Here is a 25,561-nt window from a genome sequence, read left to right as displayed (position 1 = left end):
TCAACATGGTATGTCTAAATCTTAAATAAGGAAACAACAGATCCAATCTTGTCTAATTCCTGTTTATGATATAAGTATTGAATAAGTATTAATTATGATTTGGGCTGGTTGTTGTAAATATCTAGATTTGAATTGTTAGAAAAAAGATCGTATACCTGTTGTCCTGTGTTGTCCAGGCAATATCCAGTACCTCATCATTCTTCTTTAAATAGATGCCAACTGATGGTCTTACATTACTGAAAAATGGTAAACGCCAATAACATTTGTATGTTTTTCACATATTAGGTTACACGAAAGAGTAATTATTCATGTCTCTGCGGATGTACTGCCTACCAAAAAAACAAACCTCAAGTCGTCTTTCAAAAACATTATTGAGTGATAATTTTAAATCATACAAAAGAGAAAGAAAGTTTTATAAAACTACGCACGGTTTTATAATTTCTTAAAGCAGCATGCCTCCAGATTGGGCTAAAAATAATCTTTCTTTCAAATTAAAGTTTGGTCATATTATGAACATAAGAATATGAATTTTTGTTTCTAAAATATTTTCAAAATTCCAAATCAAGAAAAAAAGATGACCGCGTCGGGATTCGAACCCCGGACCGCCGCGGCAATAAAGACATTTTCCCGTCGTCGTAACCAATAGCGCTATAGCTGAAGTAGTAAATAATAACTTCAAAATATAGATATTTACAATCGAGGTGGTATATCCGGAGTAAAAGCGTGACAAACGCTTTTCGATTTTCATCGTAAAAAGTAGTAAAACAGCAAATTCTCATGTGTTTCCGTAACATAAAGTTTGTCAGTAATTAAGTTTAAAAGCCTTCTTAAGAAATATAGCATTTATTTCAAGATATCTAAAAAAAAAATTTTTTGTTGTCGAAGGCATATATCGTGTGGTGTTGAAATTCTGCATGGGTTATCTATTGAAAATAGGCCGTCCAGAAGACTAGCTTGCGTTAATGTGCTCCAGTGGTTGCCAACATATTTGTGTATTATATTAACATTTTTGCCAGTAAAAGGGTGTTGGCAATAGTAAACTAGTCTTGCAAGCTGTGAATATGTAATATGCGAAGGTTAAATATCAATTATATAAAAATTATTCATAATGTTTATTATACTTTGGACTTAAAAATTCTTGAAATGCTAAAATTGTAGAACATTTTATTACTACAGTTGCTTCAAATACCTTAATGTGTTCTCAAAACTATAAATCTGGTTTGCGTTCTTTAAGACATTTATTTGCGTTTATGTGATAGCTGTTGGTCGGCATTTTTAAATAGATATCTATTAACTACAATAAAAAATTGTTCCTATGTAACGTCTGTAGAAACTTGAAATGTATATTTGTCAGAACAGCTTATAGGCCGAAGATTTAGAGGGAAAAGTACATTTATGGCCATAAATTAATTTCTAAAATTCAAAAAGATCATAGCAGTTCAACATTTTAAGAAATGATACAGACAAAACTCTTTCTTAAATATGTCATTTGTTCTCTAATGCGGAATAATGAAATACGTAAGTTTACATCTAAACAATATACCTTTGTAGTGGGCTCCTTCCATTTGCTGTAACTTTCGCAAACACAAAGTACACACCACTTCTCAGAATTCTAACTTTCGTAAGCGAATTGTCTGAATTGATGGTTGCATCGAAAAAGTCATTGTCCCTGTTAAAGGTTCTATGTTCGGGCCTTTTCCAAATGAAATGTCCATAAACTGAGAGAGAGAATAAAATATTTGTCAGTGCAAATATTAAGTTTTACTGTCTGCTTCTAATATGACCAAACCTCTTGTTTACAGAAAGGGTAACATTTTCTAAATGTAATGTTTACGACGATTCCAAAACATATATGATAGATTCTTATTTCAACTTTGGCAGATATAACAGAAAATGAATTACATTAACAATAGCAGAAAACAGTCAGACGCACATATATGTTTTATTTAAGTATGATTATCAATTAAAGAATCCGTATTTTCGTTTACACTACACTGCAAACTATCAAACTCTAATTATGAGACTTTCCCAGTAAATGTTAATATACCTACCATCTGTGACACGACCAGAACTTCTAGAGCCATTGAGATAAAAATGTGGTATGCTTGAAGATGCTGTAAAGACAGTAGAAAAGAAGTTGCTGATTCAGCTAAATATAGGCAACCATATCATTAGTAATAGCTAGAAAATGTCATCATTTAAAATAATTGTAGGATAAAGCAAATCGTTTACGCAATTTTGGTCATACGACGTGTTTTAATGGTACAGATATACCAAAGGTGCTTTTAGTACATTATTTCATGCACTGACTAAAATTATGATAGTTTAAAGCAAACTGTTTTCCACAAGCAAGCTGGGCTTTGAACCAACATCAGTGAAAGGCAATTAGGTGAAAGTTAGCTTTCATACCTACTAGCCCAACCTGACCTAATATATCCATTGTTTTAATCATACCAAATGCAGTTATTTATTATTGTGGATATTAAGAACCTCTTGAGTCTTCTTTTATCTGTTATTTCTAATAATATACTATTTTAATAATGAATTTCTTTGTACAAATCCTATGCACATAATTGAGTATTTCAAAAGAGTTTCATATTTAAAAACATAATTAGATAAGGAATAATAAAGTAACTGTTTAATAAATTCACGTGCAATGTATGGGTGCAGACTATTTAAATCAGATCAGATAATTGTTGCATTACTAAATGTGTCCAACTTGTTTTAAATCAGTCTTAAGGTGCGACTATCGCATACGATGTATAATGCTGAGAAACCACTGTCATCCGTGCAGTTTTTATTTTGTTGATTACATTGTTACGTCTATTTACAAATTCAGTTCCAACGAATGATTTTAAACTTCCTGTTATTTTTTCTTCAACATGTTCTTACCGGTGAAATAGTGTCCTAAAGAAATAGCTGTTTTGGTTGCAACTATGAAAGTCTGTGCCCAATGTCATTTAATAATTTTACAATGTTATCTCACGTACAGGTTTCACAACACCATATGAATAAACATAGGTTACAACGAGCAGTGGCCCATTTTAACATTTCAGTGTAACTCTTGATCATAGAGCAGGTTCGAATGATGTTGGTGAAGTACCAGATGGTATATAGTACATAAAACATACCATTATAATGACAAGTGGTCAAAATCAGAATTAAATATCATGACAAAATTAAAAGGAAATTTCATGTAGTAGAGGTGTCGGATAAATATTAATGCTAAAGGTAACCAAGAAAACAATATTATTTGATCTAGAAGTTTTAGAATAATCCCTACTTATTATTCTTTTACTTAAATGTACTGTGAAATCATTTTAATTTCGTGGGTATCAAATCTGGGGACACAATGCTTCACTTGTTAAAGACACAATATCCGCGAAATGCAAGAAAATTAGACCCCTATTAATTTTACTGATTTTGCAGTATATCGTACAGACTTTTGATACTCTTATTTCGTATCTGACGTAAATATGTTAAATCAAATTAAGCATACAGTGCAGGGAGATCAATCGGGTGAGCTATCTAGGTATATGTGTTTTCATTTGTCTTTCTCTATCAAGAGGTAAATTCAACTGATCCAAAGTAATATCCCTCCAGGTTCTTTTCAGTTTTCTGTCATCTAAAACCTTCTGATTTTGATTTTTGTAAGTATTTGAAAATATTTCCTTTAATAATGAATGTTGCTAATATAATGTTTGATTATTAAAGGGATTGATCAGACAGAGGCAAACAGAAGACGGCAGCGAAGTTCTATAGCAGATGGATACCCGGTGCTCTAGCAGTAACACGCTTGTCTGTCAATCCAAACAAATCTGGAAAGTAGATCCCTCGGAAGCACCGAGAACAAGGCAAACAGTGAAAATTGCAGACTCGGTTTGATTGAGTTTGTCCATGAGCAGTAATGGAAAATGCAACACTGCCCATGCCCCCTAGCACCGGCTTAAGCAGAATTCAATCTTCAAATCTAAATGAATTGAAATCAATGATTCCGAAGGACCAGAAAATATAACAACACTGAGATGAATTCGGGGCGACTTTTTACGGCCGCCACACAGCACAAAGGTCCGGGGTTCGTATCCCAGTCTAGGCACTGGAAAATTCTGAGATGCTTTCGAGTGTCTCCCACCTTACTAAGAGGCTATTACTGTGTTTGTACTAGTAGAGGGCGAATTTGGCGCCCCAAGTGGCTGTCTTTGCGCTATGTAAAGCGTCTTTGAATGCGTTTATCATGAAAAAGGCGCTATATAAATCTGGTATAATACATAGCAAAAATATATAATTGTTACGCAAGTAAGTGTTATCAAGTACAACTTACGAACGCATAGGTCGAGAGGGCTAAAATACTTTCATATGGAGGTGAAGACCCCGGGTTCGATTCCTGGCAACTCCAATTACGGTTTGTCCTTAGGTAAGACACTGTATCTCAGTCGACCCAGCTGGTAATTGGTACCAGCAAATTGTTGAGGGTAAGGTGTACTTGGTTTAACCTTTTCTTAAAATAGGGTTGCTCTGAAACACCACAGAGCTTATGTTCATTGCTTTACAAAACGACGATAAATGAAATTTACTTTTGCAAACATAAGTTAGGAATACGTTCAGGTAATCCATACCAAATGTAAGAAATACATTTACCTGTTCTTGTTTGGCGACCTCCCTTTTTGCTAGCCTGCAAGTGACAAAGAAACTTTTTGTAACGTGACAGGAAATGAAATTACGCATGTTGACTTTAAAAGAGTGCTGCGGTATACGTTGAATGATCTTACTGTTTCAGCAATAAAAACAACGTTCTTTTGTTAGACGATTTCCTAATGTGCCATGAAAACAGCTGAGCATCATTTTTTTATACCTTGACAAATCCTTTCTTAAAACGAGCTATAGAATGCTGCCTTTTATCAAACCATATGATAGATAATATATGAGTAAACAACTGTTACACATTGCTTAGATTTTTTACTACAAATAATTATTTCTTTTTATTTTGCACACGCGTTCAGAAAAAAAGAACGGTTTATGTATTTATTAACTGTGCTAGTTTAATTTGCTTAAATTTAGTTTTGATCGGACGGAATTTTAATCAATATGTGTAAAAAATTGAATTAAATAATCGTACCTCAATTGAACATATTATTCGATTATTTGATTCAAAATTATATACATTTTATATAATTTATGCTAGGACATCTACCATTGCTACCAATATAATTTGTGTGTGTAAATAATGACATTTCAAACTTAATGTACATGTGTACTAAGAACTTTTTCACCTCAATAATTAATTATATTTTTATGTACAAGTTTAAAAAAAAAATGCCGAAGAACTGACCTTAGATACGAATATGTTTGAAAGATGACAATTCTATAACAAATTACAAATATGGAGAAACATGCTCTATATAATAAAAAATGCTTACGTTGGAAGGCCAGCAAATGGAGACTGAATGTAGCTCGATATGAACAAGAGAAAATTAATAAGCAAGCAAATGATGTGAAATTGCACGAGATAAATTAATGGTACTTTCAGGAACAAATATAAAATTACTAAGCATCGTTATATACTTGATGAGATCTTTTTACCTTTTCTGTATCGTAATTGCCCTCAAAGCTCTGTAGTATTATTTCCTGTACTATTATCAAATCTTTTATCTTTTCGACATTCTTCTTTATTTGCTCATCATGAGTTTGTACTTGCATGTGCAGTGGCAATTGAGTCAAAAATGATATTAGCGTAAACAGCATCAATACTCCAATACATAAATTGCGTTTGTCAAAATGGCTACACAACCTTTTTAAAACCGTCCGTTGATTATCTATTTTTTCAGCGTTATTTCCAATGTCAATATGGGTTTCCGGATTTTTAAGAACTGTTATGTATTCCATTTTCAGAAGTGACATGTAGGAAACTCCCACAATTGATCAATATGACTACATTTTTCGATAGCTTAAATAAAACTGGGGCTTTTGCATTGAAGCTAGACGTTCACCCACGATTTATCCACATTCTTTTGTTGAAATCATAAACAAAGGCGGGTCAGGAATATAAACTATCAATAGCTGCAAGGCCTTGAGTATTTATTTATATTCCTAGAAATTCAGAAATAGAACAACAGTCTTAAATGTCAAAAATACATGCTGATCATTAGCCTGACACTTCGAAGAGGGAAAAAATCCCTTCAATGCAGAAAGGTCACATGCAATGCGATATATTTTATCAACTACCTAACAAGTTAATTTAGCAAGTTACTTAAATTGATAATCGTTTCGCTTATTCCATAGTTTTTTATGTCTTAGTAATAAATTCTATAATTTTAAAGAACAAGAACGTATTATTTGACTTATCTTTTATAATTTTGTATACCTCATTCCTTGTTCTCTGAAACAATATCTTTTTCATATCATACACGCTTTGTACTTTTGGCAACTGGGTCTGTTTTTTTGTTTGTTTTTTTTTTTTTTTTTTTTTTTTTTCATAGTCTCTGTACATATTGAAATTAATATCAAAGTTGCAAAATAAGCAAAAAATTTTGAAAAGACAAATACATTTATTCCTAAACAAGGAATAAACATCATTTCAAACACTGTGCAAAATAATATATGTAACTGCACAGTTTTGCCTGAAACAAATACGTTTCAGAAAAACAATATTTGGTCAAAGCAGACAGAGTTCGACATGGCAGAAGCATAACATTCGCACATTGTGGTAACACTATTTTATCTGCGAGACAGGTTTGCAATTCTTTATTCATTAGAATACATTGCATGTACAAGTTAAAAAAAACAAATGAAAAAGAACACAAAAATGATAATTGAAAATACGTTTCATACATTTTTATTCATCTCATAAAGACATCGTGTACTGTTTTACTGACAAAGACAATGAACATTGCTCATTTCATTCATGTGTATATTCACTTAACACTCAATTGTGCTAATTGTGCTTAAAATATTACACAAATCAGACTTTAATACAATACCTATATTCCAAAGATTTACAAAACTTTCAAGAAACATATATAGTATTTGGTTGTGTTCTTATCTCAAAGTAGTAATTTTGCTTAATGGAAAGTTAAGTTTACAAAAATATTTCAAGTCTGGAGTTAACAGTATAAACAGGTACTGTTGTAATATCAAAATTGAACAGGTGGGCCGGTGGTCTAGTGGTAACACGCTTGACTGTTAATCCAGAGGTACGAGGTTCGAATCCCAGTCCAGGCATTGGAAATTTCTGAGATGCTCTTGAGTGTCTCCCACCTAACTAAGAGGCCTGTACTTGGTCTTCCCGGGAAAGACGGCTTCGCGTGTATCGGTGCTATACACCGGGCATGTTAAAGAATCAGGCTGTCTACTCGCAAAGAGCTAGGTTAAGTTAGCCGGACAGGCCTTTATCTAAAATGATTTCTCTCTATCTGTTCTTGGGGCTTTATCTCTCTCTGTCCCTCTGGTCAGATCGCTCTGGATCTCGCATCTAGAGGATGAATTTCGCGCCCTGTGTGGCTGCGTTTGCTATATGTAAAGCGCCTTTGAATGTGTTTATCATGAAAAGGGCGCTATATAAATCTGGTATAATAATAATAATAATAATAATAACTGGTTAAAACACATAATGAAGACACATTTCAAATTACAAATGAATATCATTCTTCATTTCTGTGAATAATTCGAGGTAGATTAAAACCATTTTCTTATGAAAGATCCTAATACATTGTATATATATATCACTAATTAAACAACAGGTAAAATCACAGTATTTTACATCCAAAATTGTTATACAAATATTGGTTAGATAACCCGTGTCAGCAGAACAAACACTATCAAAGCCTAGTCAAGATGGTTGAAAGCAGGACAATATTTTCCCATTTCTCTTTTCTCATGAAAATATCCTAACAGAGATCTTTTGGAAGAATAAAATGCAAACTAAACCAATAATAGACATAGTTTTATGTAGTCAGATTTCAAATAAAACATTGGTGCACAAAATGGTTATTGCAATAACTCCTTACGTACTGTGTCACGGCAAACCTTTTATTCCGTAGGTCCAGTGCAAAACGGGCGTTATACGTTCACTGAAGTAGAAGGTAACCACAAGAGAATACTAACGAGTTTATGTGCCAACCCTAATCAGTCCAAATACTGCTGATAGGTTATTATACAAACATTTTGAGTTTTCATTCATTTCTTCAATATACACCATGTCATTTTTCTCCAGTCTCAAAACTGTCATTGTAGCACATGGCCTAACCATGTAATCTAAATTTTCTGCTTTGTCTTCAAGTTCTGAATAGTTTGTACATGAGGCTATAGTAGTTTTTTGTGGTTCCTTTTTAACATGATATCCTCTTTTTGATTTTCCTGCCAACGTCATCTGCAAAAGGTTTCAATATTTCGGTTATTTTCTAACCAAATAAGTAGTAGAAAATCACAATTTCTAGATAAAAGAATTTGAGGTAATACGTTTATGAATATCATCGGCAGAAATGAAAAGGAAAGAAATGCAAAGACACGTGGTTTTAGCTGCTAATCTTCACAAGACCAAAATAACTTGATTTCTTGAGATAATGCGAACGACTGTTTGTTTCCATTTCTTGAATATACACTGAACTGTTAGATTTGAGGCGAACAACTTTCATTGTAAAACAGTTCTCATTTTGATCTTGGTTAGAATTCCTCTTGCATGATGTGATGCATTCTGGTGCATAATTATCTTCTTCCACAAACACATCAAATCCCTTTATAGATGGTCCAATCAAATTCATCTGAAAATTATTCAGACCATGACATGTGGTTCTCATGATTTCTCAACTGTTTTATTTTTTAAATTTATAATAAAAAGGTCAGTCACTAATATATGTGAAATGAAAATAAAGTTAACAGACAAACACATATCAAACTTAATGTAGCAAATAATATTTGTGATTTGCAAATATAAACCCCATCCTGCAAGACTTTGAAAACAAGATATAATTTGCATAACTTGAAAATTCAAGGTATACACAACAAAGTGTAATGGTAATTAAATATTATTTGATGAAATGGACCCGTTTTACACATAACGCAGCAGTATAGTACCCTACGCTTTTAAAACGTTCTAATATCTATATGTCTTGCACGAGGAGTAAGAAAATAAAATTTCTCTTGTGTTGTTTTACCTGGGCGTAAACGAAGTACAATCCCTCTTGCTTGACTTTGATTTTGCCTTTTCCAGTAACTGAACCAACATCAAAATATTTCGCTATTTGTTTGTCTTTTGGATTCACCCATGAAGGTGTAACCCATAAGTCAGACAGATCTGAAAATGGACAAAAATATAAGAAGAATGTTCAGTAAAAAGGTAGCATTAATCTCATTTTATATAAGTGTAACATCTGTCATCGATATTCTTACAAAACCAAACCAAAACTTGCTTTGAAACTGTCTTTCTACAGCCATGTCAGTGTATGCAAAATGTGTAACTGTCAGAATGTCACTGCATAAACAGAATTAACTTTAAAGGATTTTACATCAATCTTAAATTAGTTAATAATTGCAACATTGTCTGATACGTTAAAACAGTTCACTTCACAAAAAAAAACAAAGAAAAATATCAAACAGGGAATGCCACGCACCAAAAGCGCAGCCTCCTCAAAACGAACCCCCCAGCACGCCAACGCGTGCACCACACACACACACACACACACACACTCAAAGCTTACACATCAGGACAAAACGAACAACACACACACACACACTCAAAGCCAACACATAAGGACAAGACGAACAATAAGCATACACACACGCGCGCACACAAAGTCAACACACAAGAACAAAACGAACAAACAAAGGAACACAGTGGGGCACCGCCTTGGAACGGTCAGTGGCAAAAACACCACTGGGGAGCTTAAACCGGTTTATGGTGCGCACCCAACCTCACTCTTACCCCCACCATGTTCCAAAGACATGGGACAGTGTAAATAAAAGTAATCCCCTCCAGGTGAATCTCTAACACACGTAATGGAAACAAAAAGGCATGGCATGTAAAACACAAAAATGCTCGTGTATAAATATATAAAAAGCAAACCTTAAGAACCAAAAACTCACATGATGATCTTATTAAACGGTTATACTTGCACATAAACAAAATGATCAACTGCATATATATTTTTGTTTGATGAAAAGGAAATGCTGATTTACCGCTTTTGTCTTGTTTTCCAAAGCCACCAGCACCTTCTATCTGAACAACAGGGAGACAATTCTAGAACGACGAAAAAGTGGTTTAAGCGTGAATCAAATAAATGTTGCATGCCGTTCGTCTGTATGTATTAGATCTTGGCCGGTAACAGAAGCGGTGATTTTCTATCGATAAATTTCAAAACACCGAACTGGCCTCGTAGTGACTATAAGCAGGAATTAATTTAGCTTTCACAATAATTGTAAAATCATATAATATCTAATTTAAAATATGAACATACGTTTGATGTATACATCTATAGTTATTTTCAAACTTGAACATATTTTAACATGTCAATAAATGGCATATTCAGATTCTACAATATGATCTTTAACGACACTAGCAATTTTAATTGTAAAATGTAGCTTCAACACCCGAAATGTGTAAGTCTCCTTCCTGTCATTACATTTTAGTAGAATATAAAATTAATAATATGAATTTTGACAAGAATCCAGCTTTTGCTCGTCTTATTCTTTCCATTATTGAGTTACCAAATAATTAGTATATTCTGAAACAAGTAGAATGTCCGAGATAATTTTAATATCAAATACATTTTCAGTTGTAATATTTCTGAAAATATGCACATATGACAAAACTGTTTATGTCGTGTAAGTAAGTAGTTTATATAAGGGAACACAGTGTCACCATTGCAGTTTTATTATACATTGTTGCTACGCGGTTAGTATATGTGTAATACACATATAATTACTGTTGAATAGAGGATTTTTTTTTCTTTCAGTGAAAAAAAAAAGAAATATTTTTCACCGATTTAATACCAGATGCAATATATTCAAGAACGTCTGCTTGGTTCAGTTCTTACGCATCTGAATTCTGAATCATGATAATTAGCTGACACTTGTTTATTTGTTAAATGAACAAATGACATTGATAGAAATGCGGACAACGTATACCGCAGTGGTGCGTATTTGAGAAGGCAGATTTTTTTTTAATTGTTTATAATATGACTGTACAAATAATGAAAGCCAGTATAAGCATTTCAGAATTTAATCACACGTTCATAGTTAATAAAATTCAAACGTAAGCAAGCAGCATCATGTCATTTTAAAATGCGCGTACCAAAATAGAGTTCCAGACTAACACATTGTATTTGACTTTTCTTTTCTGAATCGAGAACAAACAGTAACGAACCAAGTAAAACATTAGCGTGAACTAGAATCAAACACAAACCTGGTTAATATGAAGCAAATCTATCACAAGAACCTCTGGAAGCATTCACTACAATCAGGCATTTAATAGCAGACCATCTGTTCATGAGAGGTAACAGAACTTACACATAATTAATGATGAAATGTCGTTCTTGGCGCGTATGCGGAGTTAAAATAACGCATTATTCTCCAAGAGTGATGTCATAAAGGTTGGATGCCGAGGTATTCGATATAAGGCCAAAATAATATTCTTCAAGTTGTTAACTTTAATAATAAAATAATTGCTGCCTTTTAGATTCGGTCAGTGCGAGGATATATGAACTTTGGAAAAGATATATCAACCTCGGACTACAAACTCTGTCAATATCACTCTTTCCAGGTCGATGAATCCACATATCAACCTCACTGACAGACCAAACCTGTGTGCTTTTTTCATAATCGGGCTAAGTTCGTGTGGTGTCATAGCAGTATTCAATTTTGTTGACATTTATTTTTTATATTTTCAAAAATTAAATCTATTACCAAAACATCAGGGGAATGTCACAAGTTGCTCAATCGACATTATTGTTTGACGACTGCGGTTAGGATATGAGTAACTTCTAAAGTATTAAAATAGTTCTGTGTAGGTTTTGAAATGTTTCGGGAATCCCCCTGTTCTTTCCGAAATCAAGCACATATATAAATACTGCTTTTCATATCAACTCATTTGGACGGCTGGACTTCAGTAACATTTGGAATATAAAACATATACATCTATGATAAATAATTTCAATTTCGACGGTGCTAAAAAAGGGAAACAAATGTGGAATTTTAATGAAATAAAATGAATTTTAATTTCCTTTATCTGAGATTAAGCGTTTAAATTCATTTATTCGCATTCTTTTAAAAAATACAAATAAATAATATTAAAATATTTCGTGTTGATGTAAGTGTTCATTTATATATTATTAAACTGGACTGATGTATATTTTCTTAAACCAATTAAAATATTAAAAAATCATTACACTGATGGTAAAAAGATATCATAAACATTACTATTTTAAGATCTTATAGGAAACAATGATTATTCAGGTGAAAACTTATTATTATTTTGTTTTACATTTTAAACAGGCTGATCGAATTTCGTTATCAGAAAAAGGGATTAATCTATAAGAGGAAGATTTAAAGATTCAATATGATTGGTTACTAGTCAGCCAATGATAAAACAGGATACATGATTATATCATCACACTACTGACATATATATTCGTTTGGGTAGTAACCCTGACCGTGTTTAAAATGTAAACATTGTATAGTGTTGTATACTTAAATCGATATTTTCGTAAACTAGATACTATTTTTATACATGTTTATACTACAACTGTGCGATCGTTAGCTTGTGGCTATGTACTTAATATAAAAATACTTTTATTTAAAAGAAAAAAATTTGGCCATGGATTTGAAAAAGTAGTTTAAAGTCAGTTGACATATAATTGACATTTATGTGACCTCGAGGTTGCTTTAAAAGTACAAAATTGACCGACAAAGCTAGACAGTATTCAGGCATAACATAAATACATTTAGACCTCTGTATGCAATAAATGGGTTACAATTTACGAGAGCGGCGGGAAATATTAGTTTCCTTAGATAAGGCAGAGAAAGTTTTACCTTGCATCGCTTTTTGCCTCTTCTTCTCGATGATGCTCTTTTTCTCCTTAGCATTCTATTGACATTCATGCTAAGAGTTTCTGTCCAGTTGTCTGTAGGGTTGTCTGGTGAGAGTTTTTCTACGACATCTGGTTTTGTCTAAAAGTATTGATATATTTGTCATACAGTATAAGTTTTATTTCATTAGAGACTGTACAATTTACTTTTTATTGCCGCCGGGGGTTTATTGTTGTTATTTGCATTGTTGTTGTTTTTTTTATTTTAAATATAATGCAACAACGTCAAAATTCACGAAAAAGGCATATTGAATTTACAACTTTTATGCAATGTAAATTCTTGATGTTGGCTTATTAGAAATGCGGCACAAATGTATTTAACTATGAATATGTGCAAGTAGTCACCTGGTACCATAAAACACAGACATGTTTAAAGAAGCTGAATCATAATTCCAATAAAAATTAAATGTATATTATGTGGTGCATATGGATCTTAGATTATCTCGAATTTGACATTCTATATATGTACGGAATTCGACATGCAATAACAAAATAAGGATTTTTCATTATTTGTATATACTTACCGTACGCGAAGGCAATTCAATAGGGAGTGTTTCTTCAGATGTTTTACTTCGTTCTTTGAGAACTGCAATAGCTCCTTCTGTGCGATTCAGTCGGTCATTTATATACCACAATGTTACAGAAAACACTGAAAGGACAATTGCGTTATATGCAATAAAAAAGCAACACGCAATTTTTCTGCGAGAAGTCCTTTTCCTTCGTCTTAAAATGCAAGCTTCGCACATTAATGGTGTTAGCATCGTTTGATTAATTTCCATATCCGTTGTCAGAGACTATTTGCTTATATCAATTTTTTAGATTTGTTCGTTACCTTTTACAACAGCTATACCATTCAAGGTTACTACTTTATACGCTTAAACTGAAATACACATACACTGTTTTAATTACTGTAACCTACTGCAAAATATCACAGATTGAATTGTAATTTCACTTATTTAATCCATGAAACATACATAATCCATCTATTTGCAAATATTGTCGTTAGTTTCTATTACAGCAACCTGCAGAAAAGTGTGCATGTTCGCAGAAGAGTCCCTTGATACAGCTATTGTAAAGTACGTTTTCATAAGATATACATGGATTATGCGTATCTGCGAAAAGACGTACTTAGAAATTGACATGCTGGAACGAATTATTGACCTAAAAAGATCAAAACCGACAGCTGTTTTTTTAAATTCATTAATATTTGTTTGCAGGTATCAATTCATTTAGTCAAATAAAACGGGGGCCACAAATTCAAAACTGAAAATATAGTCTTGCAAGACATGTTTACAGGTCGTTTACATATTGAATAAGGTTAAATGTGTTGATATCATATACAATGCATCTTACATTTATTGTTGTATATAGATAAGATTTTAAAAGTGTAATTTGCTGTTGCTTACTATAATACGCAGCTTCAAAGACAATAAATGTTTTTTACAAGAACTTTCGCTGTGTTGTATAGGATTCTTTGCTGTTGCTTACTATAATACACAACTTCAAAAACAATAAATGTTTTTTACAAGAACTTTCGCTGTGTTGTATAGGATTCTTTGCTGTTGCTTACTATAATACACAACTTCAAAGACAATAAATGTTTTTTTACAAGAACTTTCGCTGTGTTGTATAAGTTTCTTTGCTGTTGCTTACTATAATACGCAACTTCGAAGACAATAAATGTTTTTTACAAGAACTTTCGCTGTGTTGTATAGGATTCTTTGCTGTTGCTTACTATAATACACAACTTCAAAGACAATAAATGTTTTTTTACAAGAACTTTCGCTGTGTTGTATAGGATTCTTTGCTGTTGCTTACTATAATACACAACTTCAAAGACAATGAATGTTTTTTACAAGATCTTTCGCTGTGTTGTATAGGATTCTTTGCTGTTGCTTACTATAATGCACAACTTCAAAGACAATAAATGTTTTTTACAAGAACTTTCGCTGTGTTGTATAGAATTCTTTTAATGTTTTGCATTTTCACCTTTTATTGGAAATGTTGAAAACTTGAGAAAACATAAAAAATGATTATAAATAGAGTATCTTAACTTATCAAAGTTTGTAAGCCATAAATGTTTACAAACAAACGTTTTAGTGTTGTTATCACTCACAAATGTTTACAAGCAGACGTTTTAGTAATTATTTCTTATATTTGCAACATGTTTTCTTTCCATTACAATTAAATGTGATTTATAAATGACCGAGTTTCAAACTTGACCTAGAAATTATCAAGACAAACAGTCTGACCAAGTTTCATAAAGAGTGAGTTACAATTGTGGTCTCTGGAGTGTTCACAAGCTTATTCTTTGATCTGGCCTACTGACCTAGTTTTTAACCTCACATGACCCACTTTCCAACTTGACCTAGAGATCATCAAGACAAATATTCTAACCAAGTTTTTTAAATATTGGGTCACAACTGTGGCCTCTAGAGTGTTCACAAGGCACATCGCACGACGCATGCTGACGGACGCCGGACAATGACCGGTCACAATAGCTCAAGTGTTACGACAGTATTACTTAGCTACCATCTCTTTTCGTCAAATACGAACACAATATTTTCTCTAACGTAGAATAACAACATCTTACTGGGCATAATTAATTAACCTCCATCATAGGTGAAAACCCTGTCTCTCGTCTGAATATTAAATATTTTGACCACACTGTGTCAAAAATATTGCTACGAAGTACACCAATGATTGGTACCAGAAAACTGGTGCATGACATATGACTTTTTGTTTTAATACAAATATCTTTTATGTCGAGCACCTCATCATTTTTCATCTACTGATGAACTCGTTTATTGCTTATTTACAATGGATGATACTTAAATGTTTAGTAATTCAACTAAAAAGAAACATAAACATGATCCTCCCGATTTGAATGAATAAATGACCCCTTTGCGATTTAAATACGGTAGTAGAATTATTTCATTTGGAATTCAGTTTCATAGTATTTCAAGACCTGACTTATATTAGGATGTTATTTATAAACGTCGTAAGATTCTGCTTAATTTTTGTCAAAATAGTTTTGGTACCGTTATATTAAAAGAGGTTATGACCAAACTGTTTTGAAACACATCACATATTTGGTATTCAGTCCTTCTACAGTTAAACAGAACGCGTTTTATTGTGTCTGACAGAACAGCTTCATAACCCCATGACAAGTAGATCTTTAAGCCAACTGGGATCAACTGCTTTGATATTGATCTCCTGGTCTGTTTCATCGGACTCTTACTGGTGATTTTCCTGTTCCTCTACTTTCTGAAAATATACTGAGTGCATGTGGATATGGTGCTTTATGTTTTTCTTGTATATACTTTTACTTGTATTTATTTATTATAGCATTTCTTTTGTTACTAAGCAGCTATGTAAGGATGACATCTATGACAAGGAAAACATCTATTTGCACTGTCCTGTACAATGGAACATGTAAACATATAACGAGCAAGAGTCTGTGCGCAATTAGCCTATTTAAGCTCCTGATTGGTGTGTGGTTGGACCAATGGCCGTTCTAAGGCTGTCACTCACAACATTCCGTAATTTGTTTGCTTTGTTTTTGTTGTCTATTTATTTAACTTGGACTGTGTTACTTTTACTTATGTGCTTATGTCTATAGCTTAAACATACATACATACATACATACATACACTGATGTAAGGTTTTGTATTGGGGAGACTTCATTCTTTTAACGGTATTGGTATATTTATGGTTTTCAAGATGATCAAATGGGGTACTTTATATTACTATTTGTCGAATTGTCTGTTCTAAATAGAAGATGTCATTTAGTCTTTCACTATTCTTTTGATCGTAGAAGAGCAATTTGATTTAATTAGAGATTGATTTTATGAAAAACGTCCGTCGATTATAAAATGTCACAAATAAAGGGACATAACTCCAGAGAAAATCACTGAATCATAACATTCCAACACTGTACACAACTAGGCTTGGTAGTAGTAACTCCCGTGAAGTTTGGTGTGAATCTGCCCTATTATATAAGATTTGATAAATAAAGATCATAAGTCTACTGAAAAACACTGAACTGGAACATGCTCGCGATATGCACAATAACTGTTTGCAATGATCGCTTTTGTGAAGTAAGATATAATTCATCTTGGTGGAATCTGCGCAGTTGGCCAGACGTGGTAAAATATGACAGATCAAGGGCTATAACTCCACTGAAAATCACTGAACAGTTTTTGGTAAAATTATAAAACGTTTATTAAAAGAGGTTTTGATCCAACTGTTTTGAGACACAATGCATGTGTAGTGTTCAAGTCTATCAAAATTTGGACGCTACGTTTCCCTCTTTGATTATGTCTGACGGCAGAGAGGGAGGACTCTATGATAGGCAATTTTTTAATCCAGTTTCTGATTCTGAACTTATTCGTTTGGACCCTTAAGGGTGTTTCTCTTGATGCTCGGTCTCTGCAAAGACGTTGAGTACAGACATTTTAGGGTTTTAAGCTTTATTTTATAAATATACAGGAGCAGATTTGTGTTTTACATGCTATGACCTCTGTTGCCATTGCGTGTGTCCACCTGGCGTGGATTACTTTTATATACACTGTCCTTTGACTTTGGAATATGATGGGGTTAATAGTGAAGTTAGGTACACACTGTGAACCGGTTTAATCTCCCCACTGGTGTTTGAACTACTGACCATTCCAAGGCGGTGCCCCACTGTCTTCATTCATTCGTTCGTTTTGTCTTTGTGTGTTTGCTTTTTATGTTTTTGTGTTTTTGTCGTTTGCACGTCCGAGTGCTGTGAGTTACGCTTTGGGGAGGATGCGTTTTGGATGGATATGTATTTTTGTTTGTTTTGGCACTGACCACTCCTATATGCAATATATCCAATAACATAAAAGAAATGGCCAAAATATCATAAACTTTTATGAATCAATGGCCATAACTCCACAGAAATCATCAAACTGGAAAATGCCAGTAATAGGTATAATGAGGTAAGATTTGGTGGAAATCTACCAAATGATGAAAGAGAACTTGGCGAAACATCATAAAATTTGACGAGTCAAAGGCCGTAATACCGTTGAAGATCATCGAACTAGAAAATACCGACAACATGCAAAAGTAGACTTCTCAATTATTACTAGTGTGAAGTTTAGTGTAAATTTCTCCAGTGGTGTTGAAGGAGTTACATGGACAGACTATGTGACATACACACATGCTGACAGACGGACATACAAACTGACAACACTAAATCAATATGTCTCACCCATTACATGTGAGACATATAACTACGGTAATGTCGCTTTGAAATGTTGCAGTAGTCAGTTTTGTGCATGCTCTAATGTTGTGGACGTAAGTTTCCTTTCACTTTAAGACTTTCATACATAACAAATGTGAAGAAGTTTATACATTTTAGTGATATTTTTGTACGGCTTCATGATATTACATGGATAACATTTTCACATATTAATACCCAAATATTGTAAGCTGTGTGGCGTTCTGATTAATACATTAGAAGGCTGTATGTTTGTAGTACTTACGCTAAGCGTTATTATTACGTGACCCTTTATCTAAATTGCCGTCTATACTGTGTGCTACATCACCGATTTATAATCAACAATGTTTACGCGGCTAATAAGTAAAAAGTTAAAAGATAAACTGCGGCTGTTATTTAAATTAAGAATAACTTGCCACTCAAAAGTCAAAACTATCGGCCGTCAATCTCTTGGACCGCGGACAACTGTTTCGACTTTTAACCGAAAGTATGCGTGTAATAACACAAGAACACTTCTTCACCATTTCTGTATTTTAATAAAAAATTATTTGTTTACAAAGGAGATTTTATCATAAGTTTATTCCTTAGTATACATATCATTCCAGGTTTGAATTTGCATAGTTGAAAGATTTCCTTAATATGGCTATTATTATTGTTTGTCCAGTATCCTATCAATAGAGCTATAATAGCATATTCATTTAAACAGACTGTTTATCTGTATAAAATCGACCTTGGGATGTACGTTTTATATTTTCCTTGAAGAGTGTTTCAATTTTCCTTCTTACACTGTCCTTGAACTATACATTACAAGAATCAATTGTGAAAGTTTGTACTGAGGTGTACTTGTAAATGTAGGCCAGAATGTACAAGATTCGGGATAGAGAGAAACATACAACACATTCAAGAAGCATTAAAAATGCATCGAACTCTTACCATGAGAGACTTGGTCTGAATATATAATGTAAGAAAACATGGGCAAAAGCCAAACCGGAAAAGCCATATTCAAATAACGTAGCCCACATAGCATTTCACCTAAAATAAGGGTGCGTGTGCTCGTATTTACTTACACAGAGGTCATGTACACATTAGCACAAACGAATGCAGTATTAATAACAAATAGGTGCAAAATGTACATGAAGAAAAATAAAGCAGATCACCGCCTTTGGATCTGTCAGTGGCAAACCTTCTTTTTACCTCCACGATGCTTACTTTGTGTTTTTCTAATACAGCAGTGAAATATAATTGGGAGTTACACTGTTTCAATGCAGTGAAAATAACATTTTTACTTTTCTGCGGAACTAGCTCTTCACTCAGAATGCGGGATAGTATGAATAATAAATATTTGGAAATTATTTACAAAATGAATTTCAGTGAAGACATAAATCTACATAAATACCTACAAGAATATAACAATAAATGCTGCGTCGTATCAAAATGAAAACAAAAACCTAGAAATGGTATCTATAGGCCTACACTTAACATTATTCATAACCGATATTATGACGTCATGACATTGTGATGTCAGGACGTAATACATGTGACATTGCGCGGGTACAATGGCTATGATAAAAAAGATTCTTGTAAGATCGAATGCATTTCGCTTGCAAACACCATATTTTGAAACTATTACATATACTGTATTTCGAGTTTACGATGAGTCAAACAAATATCATTTATATCTTACAAAACAACAGAGTAAATAGAATAATTCCCCTCCGGTAGAAACTCTGAACCTCGTAACAGTAGCCATAGAAACACAATTTAATCATGAAACCACACATTATAATCTATATGATCTATATAATCTAAACTCCTGGGCCCGTAAACATACGCACTCAGTAACTTGCAGAAGACTTAGGTTCAAGGGAATGACCATAAAGGACACGGTGCCCAATAACAGGGCCCAATAACAAATATCACAACAGTGCGTCCCTTTAGTGGGTCTTGTACTTTTAAATATACAGATATTGAAAGATGTTCACTGCACAATGTTGTATATTAAAAGAGTTACAAACTTAAAAATAAGTCACTCTTAAAACAAAAAGCCCCATGTGGTTCTGGGACGATCTGTGTATGAAAAGAACTGGAACCACTGCCTTACCCTTGCATGATCGTAAGAGGCGACTTATAGGGTCTTAACACTTGGATTTGCAGTAACTCTGTGATTCCAGCAGGTATGCAAGTTTTGATTTCATACCACATGTTTTTATTTCGATGTAAATGAGATGTGGAAGCAAATAATTTCATTAGTCAAAATCATTTTGACAGAAAATGAATGCTCTTTTCTTTTCTTTTTTTTTTTTTTTTTTTTTTTTGGGGGGGGGGGGGGCATCTGGGGTGACCGGGTAGGGGTACAAAACTTCACATGTTGATTATAAATATTGATGGAAAAATAAAAAAAATGGACGGGGGTGGGGGAGGGATGCATGATCGGGGTGGTGGGCATGGCTGAGTGGAGAGTAAGGTGGCGAAAAGGTACAACTTTGCATGTTAATAAAATATTCATTGATGGTTTGGAAAAAAAAAAAAAGGAATGAATTTTTTTTTTGGAGTGGGGTGGGTGGGAGGGGGGAGGGTTGTGACCAAGGCAAGGTGGTGACCAGGTGTGGGTACACAACTTCACATGTTTATAATAAATGTTCATGGAAAAGAATGAAAGAAGTTTAATGAAATTCTACCAATTGGTTGGTTTGTTATGTATAATTCTGTGGATTTTTAAACAATTAAAGGGCAATAACCCTAAGGGAAACTGAATCCAAAAAATATTGACGGGCTTCATCGCAGTATGTTGGTTCATCTCAAGTTTTATGAAATTCTACCGGATAGTTACTGAGAAATGGCTGCAGACGGACATTTTTGGGCATTTTTCATTAAATCAAGGGCAATAACTCTAAGGGAAATTGACCAATCCAAAATAAAACTTGATGAGCATCATCACAGTATGTTGGCTCATCTTTATTTAAAATTTCATGAACTTCTACCTGCTAGTTACTGAAAAATGGCTGCGGACGGACATTTTGGGGCATTTTTCAGTAAATAAAGGGCAATAACTCTAAGGGAAATTGACCAATCCAAACAAAAAAAATTGACGGGCATCATCGCAGTATGTTGGTGCATGTTTATTTCAAGTTTCATGAAATTCTACCTGCTAGTACTGAGAAATGGCTGTGGACGGACGGACGACCGGAAGGACTGACGGACGGACAACGCCATTTCAATACCCCCCTCCCGATTTCATCGGTGGGGGATAAAAATGCAAAGTATTCAACTAATGATCTAATCTGATTTTTATATTTCTGGCATTCAAATGCTTAGAGTCAATTTTGTAGAGCGTGACGGTCTTTATTAATCTAACCCTCAAAATACTCAGGCGAATGCTCAATGTGCTTTTTCTGTTATTTTCAGATTTAAAATGGTATCATATGCATAGATGTCAAACTGGAAATATCAACAACATTGATCTAATTAAGCACTACAAATATTTTTTCTCAATAGCTAATAAAATATTTTATACACATTTTGATTTCTTAGGGAAAAAAATATATTAACATGTATCAACTGAAATTTATATAAAAAAGGAATGATTTTATATTTTAGCCTTGCATGTTTTGAAAAATTAGAATATTATATCATGTGAAATTATATAATTGGAGTATGATTTTCTTTATATTACAATGAAAACAAGCACTATTATTCACCGGCTGTGTGCTTTTGTGCACTACTTGCAGTTTAATAAGAAAATGACTTCAACTTGCAAAGAACAAAAATGTTGCTACTTTAACATTTTAATATAGAAAAAATGCAAAATCCGAAATAAAGAGCTAAAACTTAAAGTGGCCCAACATCAGTTTCGTTTACTTTATCCTATAGATTGGAAACTGCTTTAGAAGTGTATCTTGTTGCATTTTAACATCAAAAGGTACTAGGTTAAATCCATAACTCTAACTATTTAAGTAACCATTCTAATTTCTGCGAGACCTTGTGGCTGTATACTTTTAAGATTGCATCTAATGTGCACACAATATGATTATGACATCATTTACAACAGACCTTCCTCACATTGAATAGACTCCATGGTCCAAAAGGCCCAAAAATTAAAGGAAGACTTTTATGCCACACATCACTGTTGTTGTATGTAACGAAAAAAAAAACATTAAAAGCAAAGGATAGCCGATATGGTTGAATTGAGTCCATGTGAAGTAATGAAATTTGCTACTCGCAAATGACCCGGGGATTTCTATTATACAGATGTTTCCAAAGGGACCCATGACCCCAAAATGAACGGAAAATTCAACAACACGCGAGTTCAATTTTAAGCAGATTTTACAGTCACCAAAATTAAGGTCGATTCTGTATATTACAACATCTTTATAAGTTTTCACAATATATTATGACTATATAGGTATATTTGATATCAGCAATGAAATTTGCTGTTTTATTGAAATGATTTTATTTTATAGGTACAAAATGAAAATATGTAGGCAGTTTCATTTCCTTTCAATACAACAATATGAATATTCATTTGAACCACATTTGATTCATTATGTAAATGTACATTATCTTAAATGATTAATTATTTCTGTTATTTTGAAGAAGATAAATGTCATAAAGTAAGGGTATCTCATGTTATTCAGTAGGAGAGTGAACAATGATGGTGGATTATAATAAATTACATGTATATGTAATCTTCTCAAATTCAGAAAAAGTATAACACAATATGCGCTAGAATATGGATAAAAAATAATCACAATTATTTATGCACATTACGACAGACATAGATTAAAATCCATACAATCAAGAACAGAAAACATGCACCATACCCAGCAAGTGTATGAAAAATATAGATGTAAGTAAGTAGATATGTATATCATTTTAAATCACAGAAATAGATTTGGTTTATATCATCTAAAAGAGGAATGAAATATAAAATACTAGTTATTTTTTACAGTTTTTATTGTATTTCAGAATTTTAGTCTTGCCGGTGTCCTTCTTGTAAATATTGCATCTCGTGTTTTCTCAGTGTACTACAATAACACAAACAAATATCATCTATGTAACTTATGTGAGACTGTTACAACATTAAATTTTGCAGTTACACATCATATTGTTGAAAATTGTGAAATGAAACAGCAATTCATGCAAAGCAATAACATCATTGTGGAATATTCTCATTCATAAAATTTATACGACCCAACTGTTGTGAGATACACCGCATTTTTGCGTTTTACATTCCATGCCTATTGTTTCCATTACGTGTGTTAGAGATTCACCTAGCGGGAATGACATTTTATAAACTTTGGTACATGGTTAGGGTAAGAGTGAGTTGGGTGCGCATCATAAACCAATTCAAGCTCCCCAGTGGTGTTTTTGCCACTGACCGTTCCAAGGCGGTGCCCCACTGTGTCCCTTTGTTTGTTTGTTCAGTTCTCGTGTTTGTTTTGTATGCGAGTATATATGCTGGAACTGTGCACATGTGTGCTGTGAGTTTCGTTTTGGGGAGGCTGCGTTTTTGGAATGTGACATTTTCTATTTGATGTTTATCCTTGTATTTTTAAGAAACACTCGTTTTTCGTTGTTTTTTTTTTATTATTATTTTAAATTACAGACACTGTTTGCAGACCTTAAGGGTATTGAATACATACGTTGTTTATTTTTTGGTTTGGTTCATAAGTTTTGATTTTTTTTATAATTATATAGGAGCATGTGTTTTAGCAGTGTGCACATCTACATGCTATGAATTTTGTTTTGGGGAGGCTGCCTTTTTGGAATGTAGCATTCTCTGTTTGATGTTTATCCTTGTTTTGTATGAAACAGTTGTTTCTTTTTTATTTAAATTTCAGACGAATATGTTGATGAAATGATAATGCTAGTTTCCAACCTTCCTCAAGTTTATAGTATCATTTGTTTGTATACTTGACTATTTACTGAGTACTGCCTACTATACAGTAGTAATAAAAATACACCTAATAGTGTGTATATTGAAATATTAATCCTCGATATCTAAGTGCCTAAAATCTTTGTTGTGATAACTAGTGTTCAGTGCACTATGAAATAATACAGATTCCATCTATTCTTGACTCGCCAAGGTAGAAATTATACTTCCATTTGAGTTGAACTATGTCCCTGGTCTTCTTAATGTTAGTTAGTACAGTTTTTGCCTGTATTTTCTTTTTTATAACATAATTTACCCAGTGATTTCGTATCTTTGTGATCCTATACTTACTGTTATTATCATTATTAGCATTATTATTTTAAATAATGTTTATAATCTTACTAACCACTTTTATTTTTTGTCACAATATACTTCAGTACTTTAGATATACATATGTGTATACATTATGTAGCCTATTGTACATTGTAATTTTTACGCCAAAATGTTTGTAACGTAACGTCATCTTTTATGACGTCATATGTTAATGACGTTGTTTATTTCATATCATATTTGTTGACTTCCTGATGAAGACAAAATAAATTGTCGAAACGTCGAATAAAAATGGAGTTTGCCTTGTAATTCTCCCGTTCTTTGAATATTAGAAACAATGATAATCTTAGTGAGAATAAAGTTTGCTTTGGTATCCAATTGATTTATTTCAGATTTCTTTTAATGCTGTTTGAATTCTTAAAACGGAAATTGACCCATAAAATACTTACGAGATAAAAGAATATAACGTCCAGACAATTAGAAATTTATTGCCGAAACACTTTATAAATGTACTTCAGATACTGAATAATCCAACATTGAAAAAAATGTCACTCAACAATAATAATAAGTATAATTAACAGCAGGAATGACTAATACGTCTTCTTAGAAACGAATGAATTTTAGGAAAATCTTGTTTTAAAATTCTTTGAAAAAGGTTAAGAATTTCAAGAAGTCAAACTGGAAGTAAAACTAAATGTTTTAAAGATTACATGAAAGAATACAATGTAACCCAGCAATGTTATGGTGTACGAGAGGTTAGGGAGACACAGCACCCTTCATATCAATGCCAATGGTTAAAAGACTTATCTGTTCTAGATTGTCAATTATTGTTTATCTTTCATGATGTAAGAATGTCTATTTAGATACAACGAATTTGCTTTTACATGAAGTATCATTTATGAAAGTTGCTGTTATATCAGCTTTTACTTTCGTGAGGTGAAGATCTTCACCTGGCGCACAGAAGGTCGGTGGTTCTACCCAAATGCTCGTCTTTGTCTCGACGAGGTACCTTAAGTCTTTTTACCCGACCTAAAGCTG

The 25,561-nt window shown here is 33.1% G+C and overlaps 1 protein-coding gene across 13 annotated transcripts in view; it reads right to left on the bottom strand.

Annotated features, from left to right (window-relative positions):
• The window catches only part of LOC123553845 (uncharacterized), a 52,881-nt gene that overhangs the window by 5,582 nt on the left and 21,738 nt on the right, over positions 1–25,561 (bottom strand). For 7 of the 13 annotated variants that reach the window (XR_008371848.1, XR_008371853.1, XR_008371849.1 and 4 more), the window contains one exon: positions 13,601–13,725. Coding sequence is in view for 6 of the 13 variants with exons in the window: in XM_053548756.1 (XP_053404731.1) it covers positions 8,105–8,365; positions 9,150–9,289; positions 10,171–10,231; positions 13,021–13,158; positions 13,601–13,855 (855 nt within the window). In the remaining 7 variants the exon portion in view is untranslated. Of the gene's footprint in view, positions 1–155; positions 237–1,543; positions 1,719–2,051; positions 2,115–4,638; positions 4,673–5,580; positions 8,757–9,149; positions 9,290–10,170; positions 10,232–13,020; positions 13,335–13,600; positions 14,789–24,972; positions 25,128–25,561 lie in introns of those variants that run through there. The other 6 variants (XM_053548754.1, XM_053548755.1, XM_053548758.1 and 3 more) reach the window with 6 other exon arrangements.

Source organism: Mercenaria mercenaria, chromosome 7, assembly GCF_021730395.1.
Source record: "Mercenaria mercenaria strain notata chromosome 7, MADL_Memer_1, whole genome shotgun sequence".
In the NCBI taxonomy this organism is placed as follows: domain Eukaryota; kingdom Metazoa; phylum Mollusca; class Bivalvia; order Venerida; family Veneridae; genus Mercenaria; species Mercenaria mercenaria.
The sequence above is the reverse complement of the archived record's forward strand: the minus strand, read 5'-3'. Positions and strand labels throughout refer to the sequence as shown.